This window comes from Malus domestica, chromosome 08 (genome assembly GCF_042453785.1).
Source record: "Malus domestica chromosome 08, GDT2T_hap1".
Classification (NCBI taxonomy): Eukaryota; Viridiplantae; Streptophyta; class Magnoliopsida; order Rosales; family Rosaceae; genus Malus; species Malus domestica.
In genome coordinates this window covers 675826-694456 of record NC_091668.1, presented here as the reverse complement: position 1 = coordinate 694456, position 18631 = coordinate 675826, and the positions used below count along the sequence as shown (strand labels likewise).

General features: G+C 37.7%; 4 protein-coding genes across 4 annotated transcripts; 3 read left to right on the top strand and 1 right to left on the bottom strand.

Moving 5' to 3' along the window:
* The first annotated feature begins 4404 nt into the window (after positions 1-4404).
* On the top strand, positions 4405-6603 carry LOC114826409 (GDSL esterase/lipase EXL3-like). The gene is made up of 5 exons (XM_029106548.2): positions 4405-4894; positions 5401-5531; positions 5617-5850; positions 5941-6196; positions 6290-6603. Exons 1-5 carry the CDS (start codon positions 4567-4569, stop codon positions 6484-6486), a joined length of 1146 nt encoding a protein of 381 aa, XP_028962381.1. The 5' UTR covers positions 4405-4566; the 3' UTR covers positions 6487-6603.
* A 1521-nt stretch (positions 6604-8124) lies between these two features.
* LOC103420855 (uncharacterized) lies at positions 8125-10787 on the top strand. The gene is made up of 3 exons (XM_008358899.4): positions 8125-8420; positions 8839-9315; positions 9711-10787. The coding sequence occupies exons 1-3, from the start codon at positions 8307-8309 to the stop codon at positions 10446-10448; spliced, it is 1329 nt and encodes a 442-aa protein (XP_008357121.2). The 5' UTR covers positions 8125-8306; the 3' UTR covers positions 10449-10787.
* A 777-nt stretch (positions 10788-11564) lies between these two features.
* On the top strand, positions 11565-12925 carry LOC103420856 (SKP1-like protein 1B). The gene is made up of 2 exons (XM_008358900.4): positions 11565-12000; positions 12472-12925. The coding sequence occupies exons 1-2, from the start codon at positions 11704-11706 to the stop codon at positions 12643-12645; spliced, it is 471 nt and encodes a 156-aa protein (XP_008357122.1). The 5' UTR covers positions 11565-11703; the 3' UTR covers positions 12646-12925.
* A 286-nt stretch (positions 12926-13211) lies between these two features.
* LOC103420857 (CO(2)-response secreted protease-like) lies at positions 13212-16785 on the bottom strand. The gene is made up of 8 exons (XM_008358901.4): positions 16457-16785; positions 15725-16008; positions 15481-15592; positions 14754-15374; positions 14425-14661; positions 14225-14339; positions 13936-14146; positions 13212-13862 (listed from the first exon to the last, which is right to left on the bottom strand). The coding sequence occupies exons 1-8, from the start codon at positions 16699-16701 to the stop codon at positions 13303-13305; spliced, it is 2385 nt and encodes a 794-aa protein (XP_008357123.2). The 5' UTR covers positions 16702-16785; the 3' UTR covers positions 13212-13302.
* Positions 16786-18631: the final 1846 nt, after the last annotated feature.

The following is an 18631-nucleotide window of genomic DNA, read 5'->3' as shown; positions in this document are numbered from 1 at the left end:
TGGTCGAGTTTGTTATCTATCTTAATCGTAATAAAAATTTCTACTAAAACTCCATCCACATAATGTAGAGATAAAATGACAGTCCACTATTTTTTATAGAAACAAAGAGAATTTTAATTAACAAAAAGAGAAAAAAAATATTAAAAAAAATAGAAACACACCACGGACCACTTCCTTTATTCATCTGATCTAACCCCGCTAACATCCCACTCTTCAACAATAAATGGATCAAATTGCTCTCTCTTGGCATTGTCTTCCACCTCCGTCTCAGTCAATGACTTAGAGGCATCACATACTCCCTCCACCGCCACAGGTTACAGTAATTGTTGGGGCAAGTAGGTTGATCTTGAAGAAAACCATCCATGACCCTATTATATATATAAACCCTACAACATATATTAGTTAACACAATTAACATGTGATGGAGGTAGAAGAAAAACTTAAGATATTGATTTGGAGCAAGAAGAAGGAGAAACAATATTTAATTTTTTATATAATCACAAAATTAAGTAAAAGATAATTCTATAAAGGAGTAATTAGGTTTTCATCCTTATTTTTACTACTCTATTGATTAAAACCTTATTACTTTTCAATTTTTGATCAAGGTCCTTTGTATTAATAATATCATTAATTATTTCAATAATAAAATATTTTTTATTTCTAAATAGATTCATTTAATATTAAAAATGTTACAATTAGTATATTTATATTTATGGCTAAATTTTTTATCATATATTTTTATTTTTAGTTTGTACCCATTTTTAATTTGCAACCCTTTTTTAATTTGTACCAATTTTCCTTTCAATTTTAATTTGTACCCATATATTAATTTCTTTTTGTGCCCATATTTTTTACAGTTTTATTTGTATTGTACCCATATTTTTTTATTTATTTGTACCCATTTTTATTTTTGCTAAATGTACCCATTTTGAAGAATGTACCCATGTTTTGATACAATCATTTTTTGGTTATTTTTTTATGAATGTACCCATGTTTACACACACACACACACAATAGTATATTTATATTTTAATATTTTTAATCCCACAAATTATGTTTTTTATTTAAAATCTCATTACTATAAACAACTATAAATTTTATTTTTTAATTTAAAAAATATAGTAACGTACATAGAAATAAATTATCAATTAATTTTAGGGACTTGGATCAAAAATTGAAAACCAACAAAGTTTCAGTCAAAGATTGTTCATAACTAGGGACCGCATCCAAAGTTTCTCTTCTATAAATAAGAGAGAACATTTATCACAGTTTAATAGAAAGATAAAAAGATGCTTAGTACTACGGTCTAGTGGTATTCCTCTTCATTGATAAGTGAGAGGTCTTGGGTTCGATTCTCGCCAAAGATGAATTTTAACCATATTATTACTAGCTCATTATGAGGCTTAACCCACTCTCTACCCCTTAGCGTAGATAATATCGTTTGTTAAAAAAATAAATAGATAAAAAAAAATTAAGTTGTTGTGGATAATTAGTGAACGGAACTAACCCATTAATGTGAACTAAACCCAAAAATTACTTACAAAATTGGACTTATATCAAGTTTAGTCTTTTTTTATATGGTGCGCTATTTTATCTTAAACTAATTTAAATTGTTGGGAAAAATTCAAATTCGATTTTACATGTGATAACTTATTCACTCTAGTCAATGTGATCATATTCACGTGCAATATGAGATGAGATTATAACTTAGAGCATCTACAATGCAACGAATCATGTTTTAAACCTATATTCTTATATTTCAATTCGAGAAATGTGATGGGTTTAAATTTTTTAAATTTCACCTCCAATGCAATGACTATATTCTTAGTTATATATATATATATATATATATATATATATATATATATATATATATATATATATATTGGATTTTAAGGTTTGAGTTTTTTTGGAGTAGAAAACATTATAGTCAAAATTTTGAGTTTTGACAATTTGGGTATGTGCACTAGAAGAGGATTGGACTCAAAACTCAAATCTTATTTTTCTTGGTTGAATAACATTTCTCTTAATTTGTTGGCACGAGATTCATCTTGAATTCAAATATCATATTAAAACCGATATTTGAGTTTCACTTTAGCCAATGGTTACTTATATATGGTTTTAAGCCTCCATTGTGTAGGAGAGTTTGGACTCATATTTGAACTTAAATATAGAATTTGATTCCAAACTCTTTGCATTGGCGGATCCAAAGGGGGTCCTCTTGGGTCCTGAGGCTCTAGGGAAGTCGGGAAACATAGGGAGAAAGTCGTCGCATGTCCCATGGTCATTTAGTATGGGACTTGAAAATTCCTACAAACTGTTCGATGAAATGCCTCTTAGGAATAATTCAGCACGTCTTTGGCAAGTGATGTTCAATATGCCTTGGGACAAGCCTTGGCAGGTTATGGCCGACATTAGGCCTTCAAAGCTGTTGATAGAACTAGGAAAATAATGAAATTGCCACTAAGTGCTTGACTAAACGTGTCAATGAAAAACTGAAATTTTTTTGCCCATAGATGCGCGTGTTTAGATCTTTTATACTAGAACCCCACAAGGTTAAACTCCTGAATCCAACACTATTGGAGATGCTTCTTGGGTTCAAATAAAACCACCATTAAAAAAAAAAAAAGGATAAGAGAGTTTGCTTCTCCATCGTAGCTCCCAAACGTCCAATCTCGACATCATAATAACCAACATTTTTTCGCATTTCGCTTCTCGACCATTATAATACATTAATAGTCTACCGTTGCCGTCCTCATTTAGTTATAAGCCAACTTCCAACTTCATAAATTCACATGCTAGAGCCACACCATACAATTTACATGCAGATGCCTTGTAAGCTCCAAAGTAGAACTTAATAATTAAGAGAGACATGCAATATTGATATATATGAATGCTCAACCGTGTCAATTGTATATCAAGAGGATCCTCTCCAAACAACTTCAATATCAAACAATTAGGAGTCATCGTGGTGGTTAAGCATCCGTAGGACCTCCGAGCTCACTCTTTAATTGACGGCTATCAACAGGTAAAATAGCATTAGTTTAAGCACATGTATGCATCATGTTTTACTTGAGAATTGTATTTAATATTATCTAATGTTTGGCATGGTGGGTGGCAGCTGGTAGGGCACCCGTTGGATGGGGTGAACTATCTTGGGGGAATGACTTATATAGAATGGGTATATTGTTACAGTATATTTTGTAACAATAAAATAAAAATATATGTAAGTTTTTGTTCATATACACTTGTTTGATTGGCACATGGTGCCATGTGAACATGTATCCGTGCCATGTAAGTTATTATTCTATAAGAAGCTTGGTTCCTTTCAATTCTTTTGAGCGGGGAGTGTATAGTTTGCACATGTGATGTATTTTTATTCCTCGTATATATTTACATATTATGAATTATGTCTTACTAACTTGACTTCAATCCCTTAAATTGTGGAAGTCCTTCCCAAATTGAGTTTGCATGTGAGATGGATTTGTAAGGCCCTACTTGGTAAGTGTCACTTGTAAATCTCCTTTATACACCTTTATAACGATCACGTGGTGCATTTCCAATCCTTCGTATCTAAAATTTATTTGTAGAGTATTTTTTTCTCACTGAACATAAATTTCTTTAAATCTTGAAAATCACTCACCAAAACATAGCCTAAAGTCTGCTTTCTCTCAGTTTCTCAGTTATATATAATATCGTCTCTTTTAAAATAATAAAAATGACATTATGCATGAATTGATGCATGAGACATAACAGTTGTGGAAATACTCATTAATATTGTTCTCTAATGTAGAAAGTATAAAGGGGAGAAAATGAAAATTCTTATCTTATTAGTTATAGGATAATGCTTGTGTTTACTTGTCCCATAATTACGATTAACGTATCTTTACTATACAAGTATTATAATCGCAATCGTTCATTCTTTTTAGCATCGCCAAAAGATTATACTTGCAAAAAAAAAATATTCACTTTGAAGATGGTTCAGCCATTTATATGTATCAAATAAATAGACGGTTCATGAAAAAGTTACTTGTTATCTAAAGCGTTGATTGGTTTGACAATATAGATGGCTAAACCAACCAACTAAAATATTTATTGCATGTTGAAAAAGTTAGAACAGCTACATATGCATGTCTCGAAGGAGCGATCTCTCTCCTGTTTTTGTTGTTAATAAATGAATGGAGATGGATTGTCTGCCCTCCCCTCTCCATACCTTCCTCATACTCTCCTGTTTTGTGCGTTCACGGTTAAGTCACGTCAACATTTGCTTTTTGTCTTATTATTTGTCTTATTATTTTTATAAAAAAATTAATATAAAATGTTTACGTGGTTTAATCGTGACCGTACAAACCAGGAGGGCATGAGGAGGGTATGGGAAGGGGATGGCAGACAATCCATCTCCTAAATGAATGCCATCGACTGACAGCCCCGCTTCTGAAAAATCTATGAATTGATCCATACGTATATATAAATGCACAAGAAACAATCGGAAACTAAAGACCCGCAAGTTTATGCTCATATCTTTTCGACCATTTTTTTGTGTGCTTGGGGATATCATATTCCAGAATGCACTCAGATGCAGGAGGACTAGGAATGTTGAGTCCTAAACTGGTCAGGCTGCAGATGCAGTCGTCATATGTAATTTTCGTTATTTGCTTCTGCAATATTATTAGTATGAATAACGTCACTGAGGCAGCCACGACAGTCAAGCTGCCGGAGAATGTGACCGTCCCGGCTATTATTATATTCGGAGATTCGATTGTTGATACCGGCAACAACAACGAGAACTTCAAGACATTTGCACGCAGCAATTTCCTTCCCTACGGAAAAGACCTCAAGGGAGGAATGCCAACCGGCAGATATTCCAACGGAAAGGTTCCCTCAGACTTCATAGGTTGTTATCACCATCATCATCATTAAATACTCGTAAAACATTACTAATTGATATTATCATTATAAATAGTTTAGGAATCAACTTTGCAACCCTAGCCCCTTTGGCTTTGGTTTTTGTAGAACTTCGGGTTGGTTTGGTATTGCTTGCTGTGCTTTGAAATAAAAACTGTTTCTACTGTGATGTGAGAATAAACTCAGTTTTGCTACTTCACGTTTTTAGCTTTTTTCCACAAAAAAACTATGAAAATAAGTTGTTTTTAAGTGTTTACCAAACACCTTTTTGAGCTTAACTTTTTTTTATACTCACTTTTTATAAAATCACCTCAATACCAAACCAGTACTTTGTATACCGATTAAAAACTGTGCGTTAACTCCTAATTTTCTGTGAAATATCCTAGAATATTATAGGTTTCATCTCAATTTTATCCCAGAAATTCAAACACATATTCTCATACAATAAAATGTTCAATTAACCCTTCTTTATTATGATTTTTTTTTCATGTCCAGCGGAATCATTTGGAATCAAGGAGCTGTTGCCAGCATACTTGGATCCGACCCTGCAGCCTAATGACATCCTTACCGGTGTTGTCCTAGCAGCCGGTGGCGCAGGTTATGACCCTTTGACAGCAAAACTTGCGGTACAACTTATATATTTGAGCTCTAATCCTTCATTCTTTTGATAATTTTTTTTTCCTCCATTAATTCTGGAATTCGATTGTGTAGGCAGTTGCATCGCTATCCGACCAATTGAAGCAGTTCAAGGAGTACATAGAAAAGCTGAAAGGAATTGTTGGAGAGGAGAAAACAAACTTCATCATAAAAAACAGTGTGATTTTTGTGGTAGCCGGCAGCAACGATATTTCTAATACCTATTTTCTTAGCGGTGTTAGGAAATTGGAGTATGACGTTCCTTCTTACACTGATTTCATGGTCAAATATGCCTCTGATTTCATTAAGGTGCGTATTTTCTTGATACAGATTGCTAAAAATGAAAAAAGTACATATTTTCGCAATTTAGTTGATGTAGCAAAGTTATGAATTTTGTAGGACTTATATGGCTTGGGGGTACGAAGAATAGCCGTACTAAGCATACCACCTATCGGATGCGTGCCATCTCAACGAACGGTAAAAGGAGGCATAGGAAGAGATTGTGACGAAGCACAAAACCAAGCATCCCAGCTGTTCAACTCCAAGCTCTCTGCGGAGATGGATCGTCTTAACAAAAACCTGCCAAACTCGAGAGTTGTCTACATTGACATGTACAATGTGATACTTGATCTCATCACAAACCCTGCTAAACACGGTATGAAATTTCATTTAATCTGCCTAGCTAGGTCCACTACATTTCTTACAAATTAGTAAAGATTTATATGTTTGTTGTGATCCATGCCGGCAGGGTTTGAAGTTGTGAATAAAGGTTGTTGTGGTACTGGCCTTATTGAAGTAACAAAACTGTGCAACCAGCTCCAACCTGCCGGGGTCTGCACAGATGACTCTAAGTATTTTTTTTGGGACAGCTACCATCCTACCGAAAGAGCTTACAAGATCGTCGTGAATCAGATGCTCGACAAATATGCCAGCCGCCTGTTCTGAGACAACTCATTATCCCTATAAATTAATAAAACCCTTCAAATTCCCTGCTTCGAGTAACGATTTGAGAAATTTATTCCTTCTAGACTTATTTGATCAAAGAGTTGCGTGTTTCTCATAGTTTTCTTATTTATTTATATTTTTTATGTCAAAGTGTTTCTTTATGATTTAGGTCAACATGGTTTTGTTGTATGCGGCAACTTAAGAAATCAAACACATTAACAAGAGAAACGAGAAGTTGTACATGTTGGCTATCCCACATTCATAGGGGAAGTCAACATATGACTTTAAATAGGATTATCCTACTCTAACTAATATCGAGGTCTTTTGTGGTAAAATCTCACACATGACAGATTAGGTATGTAGTAATTATCAAGTTGAGACAATATCTGTGTCGTTGGAGTGGGCCTCCTTGGCCCGTTGATCTAAAAATTCTAACACGGTATTAGAGTCTACGGTTACGGACCCATATAAGCCAAAGGCTTGTCACCAAGAAGTGTGGGCTTGGAAACAAGCATTGACTCTTAACATAGAGCCGGCCTCTGAGTTTTTTAGAAGCATCTCCTAGAAGGATTGAAAACAAGTCTCGATTCCATTGGAGCTGACCTCTGAGTTTCAATTGCCAACAAGTCTCGACTTTATTAGAGTCGACTTCTGAGTTTCAATTGCCGATGTGTGGATCTCCACGTGTGGACCACTAAAGGGGGGAGGTGGGTTCCACGTGAGGCGCACACCTAATGGATTGGGCATGTGATAATTATCAAGTTGGAGACATTATCAGTGTCGTTAGTGTTGGCACTCGAGCCCGCCATTCTAAAATTTCCAACGGTACATGGCTTCTTGAAATTATTCACATAAGTACATAAGAAAAACATGTTTAGATTCACAGATTGTATTTCTTTATCCCATTTGGATTGTATTTCTTATGAATCCCCGAACGAAAAACTAGGTTGGGAAGATTCTTGTTTCCAGTGTCAAGATATGAATCCCTGACCGCAAAAAGTCCTTCGAATTTAAACGTTCCATTTTCTGCTGCAGGTAGATAAAACTCCTTGTGTGCTTGTGTTTTTTTTTCCCCAAAACATTTTACCCAATATTCTTGAAATTATTAAAGAATAATAATGTAAAAAGTTGAAAAAAAAACTTTTACAAACAATAGCATTAGTGAGTTTTGTTATACCATCTCTAAAGGAAATGTCAAGTTATAAAAGACAAATTACAATTGATGGTTGATGTGACAATCTGAAGTCTTATGTCAAATTTTGTAATTCTTCAACCGAATTGTCAAATGTTATTTTATTATTTCAAATAGAGTTTTAAATGGTTGTAATTATTAAAAAAAAAATTTGTTGAAACAAAATTTCTATTGGATGAAATATTAGTGGAATAAGGGATCTATCACTAAAATGAATTAAAAATACATTTGACATTGATATCAATTTTAACTCTAAATAAAAAAAACTTCAAATTCAGTCAGCAAATAACATTTCAGTTAAAGAAATTTCTAATGTCAAATATATACAGTGACATTCTACTTAGAATTTTGACGGGCCCAATGGCTAACTTTTCAACTCGGACCAAAGAAAATTCAGCATGGCAAGGCCCAGGCCCTAGTGTTTTTATTTTAAGCAAAAAGAAAAAGAAGACGAAGAAAGCAAATGAGAAAAGTGGACCAAATGGTTGCCGGCTTGCCGCTCTCGCGTTGAGTCTGGACTTTGAAATCCCAGCAATTTCTGTATGTGGAAAACCCTCGGAGTTTCCGAAAATCCACTTCCAGTAGTTCTCCGTTGTCTGGGTCGGTAGGTGTTGGTAGGGTTTCTAAAATGGAAACCGTAGATTTTGTTGCAGACAAGATACGAGGTTTCACGAAATCGACCCAGGAGATGTTCGACAGCCTCGTTCATGGACGCCCTCGGCCTTCAGCTCGTCGACATCCGGTAGCTCCAAAATTTCTCTTTTATTTCTTTTTGTCACATGTATTTTCACGTCTTAATTCGTTTTGGTTTCTGCTTAATCAGGTTTAATTAGTTAATAACCAACCTTAAGCTAAGCTGATGGTAATTTGATTTGAAATACTAGAGCATCCATGAGTGAGAAATGTTCTGCTAGAAGTGCTTTTATTGGAGGAAATTCAAAATTCAATGTGCTTCTCCAGAATGCACGTCTAAGTGCTTCTATAACCCAGACGCCGTTTAAGTTTTTTCTGCCTGCCAAACACCGCTAAAAGCTCTTTTGGTTATATGAAAGCACTTTCGGCAATTTCACAAGCATTCCGAAACAAGTTTTTATTCAGATTATATAGATGAGTAATAAAGCAATAAGCTTTTGAACACTTATATGATATGGGATTTTCAGATTGAAATATTGAAGCGGTTGCAACGAGAAGCGTTTTCGGATTTGATGAGACTGAGGGATAGACAAGATAAGGTTGAGAGAATGGTTTCCTTGTATGGAACATCCAGGGGAAGTCCATTCCAAGAAGCCAGCACCCTTGTAAGGGGAGAGGTTGATCTCTTGGGGGCTTTCTTATTCGTGCTTAATAGTGAGGATGAGGCTGATCACAGCTCTGATGCTCTTACTCGAGCCGGAATGAGAACTGGGGTCGATTCAAAGTTTGCTTTTGAAACTACTGTTCGGGAGAATGATACGCTTGTTGCAGAATTTGTGGCCGGTCAAAAGCACAAGAGTAGTCTTTCTAATCTTTCAGAATGCCCACTTTCTCTAGCAAAAGTTTCCTATACGGCAAATGTTAGCAACTGGTTATCTGCGATTGCAATCCCAGTGGGAGCTCGGTGCAGGGATGTTGCGGTTCTTACTAGTCCATCTCACCAGGTATTACATGCTCGCATTGATGTCAATGGTTGCCTAGATTGTTTCCTGTATTCCTTTTCCTTTTCTTTCTGATAAGATATGTATGCATGAGTGCAAGTTGGACTGTTTTTCAGGTGCTTATTTGATAATATTAATGTCATGTCTCACAAGATAATAACTACCTAATGATTGTATCTGTTTGCTTGAAGAACATTTAACGCTGTAAATAATTTGCATTTTACTTTCTCGGTGTTTATCCTAGTCGGTGAATTTTTTTCGGTTCCTTAAGTTTGTTGGTAAGACTCGTAAGAGTGTTTATTTTGTGGCAATCATGCCTATAAATTTTGCATATTGTGTTGTATCAGTCTTGTTATGGTTTTTAGTAAATTGGAGATAATTTTATTTTCTCATGGCAGGGGAAGGGCCTTACTGATCTTTCATCATTTGGGCCACCTCTTCTAAATCAACACAATGGCAGTGCAATTGGTTTAATGGTGAAAAAATCAAATGTTGTTGCTTCATTGGCTCAGTTTGTTTCCGGACTGGCAACACAAGCAGGTTCAGGTAGAGTTGGGCGCTGCTTGAGCACTTTTGGGCAAATTGTCTATCAACTTCCCGGAGGAACAAAGCTCTCGCTTCTAGGTCTGCACCAAATACCTAAGTTATCTAGTGAACGTGGGGAGCATAGAATTGGAGTTCTTACGATTCCTTTAAGCAGTTTGGTGCGTCGCAAGCCCCCTGAGACAACAGTTGAGGGCAGTTTGACACAGCACACCTCCCCCGAGACAATGGTTGAAGCCTTTGCTCCACCCCTAGGAACAAACTCTGGGTCAACTGGATCTGTTGCTCTGATGTTGGAATCAGAAATTGATGAGTTCACAAAGCTTGGGGGTTGGATTGAGATGAAGCAGTCGAATCCCAAGCATTTAGAATGGGCTGTGACCGTTGCTGATGATTCGGAAGATTCAGTTGGATGGGGAATAGGTTTAAATGGGATACTTGCAGGTCCAAACTTATGGGACCGTTTTCAGGCTGAATCGTACTTCAAGTTTAACTTGGGTAAGAGGTTCAGTGTAAAGCCAGGGGTTGCATATATAAGGGATGGGAATGCGAAAATGACCGCCTTTATGCTGCGGTCAAACTGGTCTCTTTGATTGAGAAAACGATCAAGCTGCAGGTCCTTTGTTTAGCTCGCGGTTGAAGACGTGCAAATCTGTATGCCAGACACCGATCCTATGTCGTTAGTCTCGATCATAGTTATTATTTATGTGGAAGAGGGAAATTATGTTTTAGAGAACACCTGCATATGATGTTTCATTGACTAATCGAAGTGGCTCTATAGATGAAGCACTTGGGGCTAGACCTGTAAACGGGTCATCCGAACCCGATCCGTTAAGTTAACGGGTCATCCGTTTCACCCATTAACACCCGTTAACAATTATTATTATTATTATTATTTTTGTTTTTGTATATAGTATATTTTTTGTTGTTAAGACTTGACTGAAATTACTAAAACATTCTCAATTAATGGGTATAATGGGTTGACCCAAAGTGACCCGTTATTTAACAGGTTGTTAACGAGTTTATCCGTTAGTGACCCAACCTGTTAAGCATCCATCCAAATACTAATATTAACGGATTGAGTCTGGTTAACGGGTCGAGTCCAAAATAGCAGGTCTACTTGGGGCCGTTGATCATGTCAACATTTCATGAGACGTAGATCTTTGACCCTATGAATTTACTTGAAAAGCAGCAAACTTGTTGACTATCCTGAGTTTTGGCCTCTGTGACATTGGACTCGGTTTTGCTGACATTTTACCATCCAAACATTTGATTTGTTGAACCCAAATTAAACGTTGGATTTGAGCTAAAAACTCACATGACAATAATTATGTTGCACGTCATGTTTCAAAATAACGTCACATGCATGTCGTGAGTTATAAAGCTAAAATGACATGTTTATTTACGTGAAATGATAAGTAGAATTACTTCAATTTCGGACTTCGTTACTATCATTTGGATGCTAAAACTATTCTGATCATGAAATTTTATGGCATTGCCATCAAAATTTATATGGCTTTTTACTGCACGTGGAAGATAATTATACCTACACACCTCGACGTGAATCCAATTTTCACCAATTTTCTGTAACAAATAATTATCACTAACACTATCGCTATTAAAAAAAAAAAAAACATATTTGACTCTAATTCTTTCCTTTAAAAAAAATTTAAATAAAATCTTTCTTTGATTTTTTTTTAATTTTCTGAAAATTATTAAAATATTAACGGAGTGAGAAGTTAGTCGTCGGGCTTCTTATAATATTACTTTGTTTTGTTTCTTCTTCTCACCCGATATCATCTATCTCTCTCTTCTCTGGGTTTCTAGGGTTAAGGCAGCAACGAAACCATGTCGTCAGAGAGGAAGATAACTCTGAAGAGCTCGGACGGCGAGACGTTCGAGGTGGACGAGGCGGTGGCTTTGATGTCTCAGACGATAAAGCACATGGTGGAGGACGATTGTGCCGACAACGGGATCCCGCTGCCCAACGTCACCAGCAAGATCTTGGCGAAGGTCATCGAGTACTGCCGGAAGCATGTCGAGGCCGCTAAGCCCGAAGAACGCGCCTCCGTCGATGAAGACCTCAAGGCTTGGGACGCCGAATTCGTCAAGGTCGACCAGGCCACGCTCTTCGATCTCATCCTGGTCTGTTTCTGTTTTCCTCCGTTTTCGATTCTGCTCTTGCAATTCGATTAATTTACTGCTTAATTACCTTAGGGTTTCTAATTATCTGATTTCTGAGTCTTGACGTTTTTCGAAATTTTTAGGGGAATTAAACTCATGGGTTTGTTTGTCTAATTAGTTAATTTTTTTTCAATTATGATTTGTGCTTGTACGTTTACTAATCAGTAATTACTTGATGACCACTAGATTACAACGGGCCTGTTTGGCAGAAAAAAATTTATAAGTGCTTCTGGGTGATAGGAAGTGCTTTCTCCCAAGTGCTTCTGAAGCGCTTGGATTTAGAATAATTTTGACTTGTCTCTGGCAAAAGATCATATGAGTAGAAGTGCTTTCAAACGCGCCCAATGTTTCTTTGTACTAATATGTATTTCTCTATGCCTGTTGGTAATTAAACTACTTGGGAAAACATGTTATTGAGTTGTGTTTGTATAGGCTGCGAATTATTTGAACATAAAGAGCTTGCTGGACCTGACTTGCCAAACGGTGGCGGACATGATCAAGGGAAAAACACCCGAGGAGATTCGCAAGACGTTCAACATTAAGAACGACTTTACGCCCGAGGAAGAGGAGGAGGTCCGCAGGGAGAACCAATGGGCCTTCGAGTGAAGGGCCTGGGGATGAAGGAACCTGTTTTATGGTTTGTTGCTCTTTACAAGCTGTGGTTGTGGAATGCTGTTTGTATCTGTTATCTGAAACGTTTCGTGACTTAGTTTCTATCTGTTGTCTGAAACGTTTTGTGACTTAGTGAAGTACTTTATTTGTATGCAGACGACTGTTATTTTCTTCCACCGCACTTCTAGCTCTTCTATACTTGCAATCTATGATGTTATGTGGTTCTCTTTTGTTATGTTAATATATTAAAAACATGGTGCTTACTCTTTTTCCATTCTTGTCTTCTGAGTTGATTGATTGTTTAGGCAGAATGAATTTCCTAGTGAGTAGGTTATGATGATTAGGGAAGATGAATGAGTGATATAAAGATTGGCTTCTGTTGTAAGGCAGGGGCTTCCAGATTGACTATAGAGGTCAGCTTATGTTTTCATTAAAATCCGTTGGTTTAACAGATATTCGTGGGTTTTATTTATGTGATCAGCATTTGGAGTCATTTCATGACATGCCAATTTCTTGATTTCTTGTGGTGTTGAAGATTGCATTTGATTAGCAGGGCGGGGTTTTATATTTGCTCAGATGTTGTTTATTGCAGAGGCAACACATCGCTATGATAGTTACAACTTGACTTATTGAAGTACTTCCTGTCAGTTTTCATACATCTACGACAAATGGACTTCGGACTTTATACTTTGCGTTTGTCCATGTAACAGACCCAAACATATCTTCCTTGGGAGAGGAAGTTGTGGGAGAGAACACCACTTGGTAATTCAGCTTCTGGTTGTTCTTCGAAAAGTGCAGTTTATCAGGAATCACTTTCACAGTTAGACCGCTGGGTGCATCGACGGTAGCGGTGAAAATGATTTCTCCATCCCCTGCTACATTTGTAACCGTCCTGGTCACGTTCTTGCTCGCTTTTCCGTTAAAGTTGGAAATTGCTATTGAAGGGTAGTTGATATTTGATATGTAGTCAGCATTGGAATCCTTGGGGCAAGCAAATTCTTTGGGAGCAGTTTTTGAGATGGTTTTAATTTGTGATACGTTGTAGCCGTAGTAGCAGAGGTAGTTCAAGTAGTCGACGGTGCCAGTTTCATAAACCAGCCCTGGTTGTAACGGTCCTGTTGTTGTCACTTCTCCTGCGCCGTAGTCATATGGTGTGGCTGTAGAATTTTTATCTGTACTAATTGGGGCTCCCAGATTGTCTGTTTGAGATGCTGCAGAGAAAGAAAGTTGCATTTAAACTTCAGCTCGGAAGTATAAAATGTGCAATGAAACAAGAATCTCGACCTGTGGTGATGATCGCTGATCTGATCGCAGAGGGACTCCAGGCGGGGTTTTGAGCTTTGACTGTGGCGGCTATCCCGGAAACATGGGGACATGACATGGAAGTCCCCGAGAGGACGTTGTACAGCGGGGGATCCTTTCCTTCGAGAGCAACAGACGAATCATTGCCGATCCATGGTGCAAGAATGTTCACACCAGGTGCTGCAATATCAGGCTGCAAACAAGCTACATTAGGAAAATGGGTACTCTCTTGGGAAATTAGGAATCGGAGAGGAGAAGCCAGCTTGCTTGCCTTGAGAATGTTCCTTGTACCGGATGCAGGGCCTCTGGCTGAAAAATATACGACGGTGGGCGCTGGTTTATACTTCGTCACCGTCACTGTTGGTTGGACGGTTGTAACTGGGTTTCTTGACACGTAAGTAATCGATTAATTTTGAGAGGAATGTCCAATTGATGAAGCTAAATTTGGCTTGGTTTTAGAGTTAGGGTTACCTGGTTGAGTTGATATAGGATAGGATTTCTTGACCGTCCTTAAAACTGAGGACGGTTGCCGGAAATTCTCCGTATGTACTCGCGACTACCCCCGGATTTTCTACTTGAAAAATGACACCTACTCCGCCAAGACTCGTCACCGCGTCAATCTGGCTGCTCCTCCAATAATCACCGGAGTCACACAGCACAATCTTCCCCTTGATCTTTTCTGCTTCCATGGAATCTTCTTCGCAGTATCTGAAAAATGTACGTGAAGCTACGTGATCGGAGAAATACAGATATTCAATCAGACGATATTTTAGAGACGCAGCTGGAAATCGCGTTCCTACCTTGCACTATGTTCATTACCATCAGCTTTGCGGGCAGACAGAGCATATATCAACGGGTACACAGGCGATTTTTCGAGTTTTGAAAAATTTATGGCTCTCCCCTTGACCACCGTGCCGCCTCCCAACACCACATCAGACTCGAAATCTCGGTCAATGGTGGTGGCGCCAACTGTCAAAATCCAGGGTGCGGCGTTCACAACGGTTCCAGGGTCAGGGCCATCATTCCCGGCGGAGCAGACCACGGTAATCCCCTGCTCCACCGCATGGAACGCTCCGATCGCAATGGGGTCGTTGCTCAACTCCGGCTGAAACCCACTGGCTGAACCAAGCGAGAGGGATAGAACGTCCACCCCGTCCGCAATCGCGTCGTCAAAGGCAGCTAAAATGTCGGAGCCACGACAACCTCCTTCCGAGCATACCTTGTACATGGCGATCCTTGAACCCGGGGAGCCTCCTATGGCAGTCCCAGCTGCTACGCCGTAGTAGGACGCATCTGATACAGGGGTCCCTGCTGCTGTTCCGGCCACATGGCTGCCGTGTCCCACTGTATCCCTTGGGGAATCAATCTCTATTGTGCCATCAGATTCAGGAGTGCTATAAAACCTTGCTCCTATCAACTTCCTGATCGTTCATCATAAAATAACAAATTAAAATTGTTTAGTACCTATAATTTCACGAAAATATATCAATGTTCGTAACACATTTAAATCATGAGTTAATAAATTACCTATTACAGTTGGAGGAACTGAAATCATCTGATTTCATGCACGTACCCTTCCACCGTGACGGAATAGGACCCATATCTTGGTCATTGAAACTCTCCGACTCCGGCCATATACCTAGATTCAATTTATGATTTCGTTATTAATCCATTAGACTTATGAACCATAGTCAATTTATGTGCGTCTGAAACGTGCTAATTTTCTCTGTATTGTTCCAATTTTATCAAAAGGACAATCTCGATTTGTTACCTGTGTCCAAAATACCGATAATGGTGTCAGATCCATCAGCGGTAACTAATGAAACTCCGTCCGCGGCATCATAGTTGTTAGAGTTAAGATTTGAGTCGATTTTTAAAGCAGTTTGATACTTGAGGAAATCCCAGGAATGAGTAGTGTGGAGTTTCAATATGGGATCTAGAAAAACAGATACAACTCCAGGCTTTGAAGCAATGGATCGCGCCTCTTCGTCCGTGAGACGAGCCGCAAATCCTGAAAAACCATGCTTGTAAGTGTGCACCACTGCATTTGGTTTCCTGCACCCACAAAATATAACCCAATTACTATTCAGGCTACTCCACTCCAGGAGCAGTGCATATAAGTTCCTTTTTTGGATTTTACAAATTGCCCACAAAAAAGAATTGCCAGGAGTAACGCTTGAACCTATACCTTAGTTAGCGAAAAGAACGATCCTTATCAACTCAACTAACTATCCAACTTTAATCTATTTCTTCTTCCAATAAACATATGAAACCAAAATTTTAACGAAAATAGAGTAGGAAAGTTTAGGAAAGGGGGTGAATTAACTAGTTCCAACTTAACCTAATTAATTAACAGACACACAAGTTAATAATGTTAGTTCCATTCTAAAGAGGTAGGGGGTCATATTTTCATGTTCATGTTACGTATTACGTGTACATGGATAAATGAACAGCCTGATTATACAATATTCATACATATACTTGGAATTAATCGATTACCGACCTTGTTACGACAGAACTGAGGAGCTGAGCATGATCATCCCTTAGGGAAGAAATATCATCATCACTAGTTGTTGATGAGGCGGCTGCAGATCCCATATACACGATGTAAAGGCGGTCTCTCCGACTCCCTCTCCCGGCATTCTGATGATCATCAGCTGCTTTAGTTGGTCCATGAAACGAGATGATGATCAGGAGCAAGAGAAAAGTACCGGACGACATGAAAACGAAGATGTTTTTCATGCGCATTTTGATCTCTCTCTCTCTCTTGTTCTTGCACTTCACACTCTGCTATCCTAGCTATATATACACACACACACACACACAAACACATAGAGAGAAGATAAAAGGTGACAGGAGGATTACGTACTTAGGCGGTGAAGAGAAAGATCTTACTTGGGCTGCATATATGGGATCAGTAGGATATATCTCTATAACCTAGACTCTAAACCTACCCATATTAATTAAATTAGTGCGCTCTTATCTTGCTTGATTATCTAATCTGATTTCCATTAATTGACACATCGTACATCTGTAATTGGATATCTGGGTGGTGGAGGCTGGTACACAGTGGTGGTGGTAGTACCCCTAACCCTAATCAAAGAAATTTTCTAGACACCGGAAATATAAATTATATAGTGTATTATTTCAAGCGTTATAATAAATATGTAATTTGAAATGGTTTAGAGAGCACACCATTCGACTGTTATTAGCAATTTAAACATAAATTTTGGTAACAAGTTATGTGAAACAACAAACAACAACTGATCAACTGAACGATCCCATGTATATGAGCAAGGATAATTTCCTGCATAGTAGGATTGAAGAAATCTGGCATATATTTATCATATTTTGGTCGAATATTTTTATCATATTTATCAGTGGACTTGCTTAATCCTAGAATCCGTGCAGTGACTCACTCACACACACTAACTCTTTTGTAATGATATTTTGTGGGGTGGGGGTAACTTTAAGGCTAAAGTAATTCAAAAAATGTAAAAGTGCGTTTTGAACTGATTTGAGTGCTATATTTTACGGATTTGGATCCTCTTCTGAACCCAGCTTGCTGAGCTGAGCAATCACATGGGATTATAACTTTTAGAAAGGCCCCCTGTTTGTAGCCGTTAGATCAAAATTCAACGGCCAGTATGATTTGCTCAGGAGGCTCAAGAGGCTGAGCTCAGGAGAGGATCCAAATCCATATTTTACTATGAACTATTTTCCATGTGTCTTTCAGTCATTAGCTAAGAGCCCTATCAAGAGGGATGATGTATATGCCCGCGTCACAAACTTCATGAAGTTAAATCCCCTTTAAATATATGGTTTCACTATCAATTGCACTTACTTTTTGTAATACAACTCAACACATGTCGTTGAACTGTGCAGGTGGTGAAGTTGAGAAAATATTAGTGTAGTAGTGGAACACTCGACCGTGTCTAAAACTTTAACAAAGTCTTGATGATATTCCAAAAATAATAACATAATGTCATGTGAAAAGAGACTTACACATTACATTATATTATTGATCTAAAATATTGCAGTGATCTCGAAAGAGGGACATATAAATCTTTCTCTCTAAAAATACAAACAAAATTAGGAAAGGTGGGTTTGATTTGTTGCGCATGCATGAATAAACACACAATTAATATCACATTTGGTAATGCTCCTTTGTGCGTTTATGGTGCGTGGGAGATAAGCATGCATGTATAGTGGTTGTGGACTATACTTTATGCTATATTTACATCCCTGCACTGCAGCCTCAAGGCTCACCGATGACAAATACTAGAATAGTGCTCCACTACGTACTCCCACTGGCTACTTTTTCTTTATATTTTCTTCTTCGTTTTTCAATTGAAAATTTGTACCCTCCTCCGATTAAGAATTCCACTACCTCGTGCGAGCTAATAATAAAAAATAAAAATAAAAACTTTTAAGAACAAAGAGAGAGAAGCATGTTTGAGATTTTTGTTTTGAAACGACTAAAAACGTTTTCGGAAAACCAAAGTTTTTGTGGCTCCTATTGCTATAAAAAATGAAAATGTATTTCTGAATCATAACAGTGTTTTTTGAAGTGGTGCTTGTTAGGATGCTTTTCATGAAGCAATTTAAATGTTTCTAATGAAAATATTTTTAAGTGCTTAAGAAGGCGAAGCCTAAAGGTACAGCAAAATAGGGATAA

Excerpts from the sequence above, each read along its gene's own strand:
- LOC114826409 (XM_029106548.2), top strand. The coding sequence starts at position 4,567 with ATGCACTCAGATGCAGGAGGACTAGGAATGTTGAGTCCTAAACTGGTC. Across the intron at positions 5,851-5,940 it reads ATGCCTCTGATTTCATTAAG|GACTTATATGGCTTGGGGGT; the intron begins GTGCGTATTTTC and ends TGAATTTTGTAG. Across the intron at positions 6,197-6,289 it reads CACAAACCCTGCTAAACACG|GGTTTGAAGTTGTGAATAAA; the intron begins GTATGAAATTTC and ends CCATGCCGGCAG.
- LOC103420855 (XM_008358899.4), top strand. The coding sequence starts at position 8,307 with ATGGAAACCGTAGATTTTGTTGCAGACAAGATACGAGGTTTCACGAAA. Across the intron at positions 8,421-8,838 it reads CTTCAGCTCGTCGACATCCG|ATTGAAATATTGAAGCGGTT; the intron begins GTAGCTCCAAAA and ends TGGGATTTTCAG. Across the intron at positions 9,316-9,710 it reads TTACTAGTCCATCTCACCAG|GGGAAGGGCCTTACTGATCT; the intron begins GTATTACATGCT and ends TTCTCATGGCAG.
- LOC103420856 (XM_008358900.4), top strand. The coding sequence starts at position 11,704 with ATGTCGTCAGAGAGGAAGATAACTCTGAAGAGCTCGGACGGCGAGACG. Across the intron at positions 12,001-12,471 it reads CGCTCTTCGATCTCATCCTG|GCTGCGAATTATTTGAACAT; the intron begins GTCTGTTTCTGT and ends GTGTTTGTATAG.
- LOC103420857 (XM_008358901.4), bottom strand. The coding sequence starts at position 16,701 with ATGCGCATGAAAAACATCTTCGTTTTCATGTCGTCCGGTACTTTTCTC. Across the intron at positions 14,662-14,753 it reads GGTAATGAACATAGTGCAAG|ATACTGCGAAGAAGATTCCA; the intron begins GTAGGAACGCGA and ends TACATTTTTCAG. Across the intron at positions 13,863-13,935 it reads ATCAGCGATCATCACCACAG|CATCTCAAACAGACAATCTG; the intron begins GTCGAGATTCTT and ends CTTTCTCTGCAG.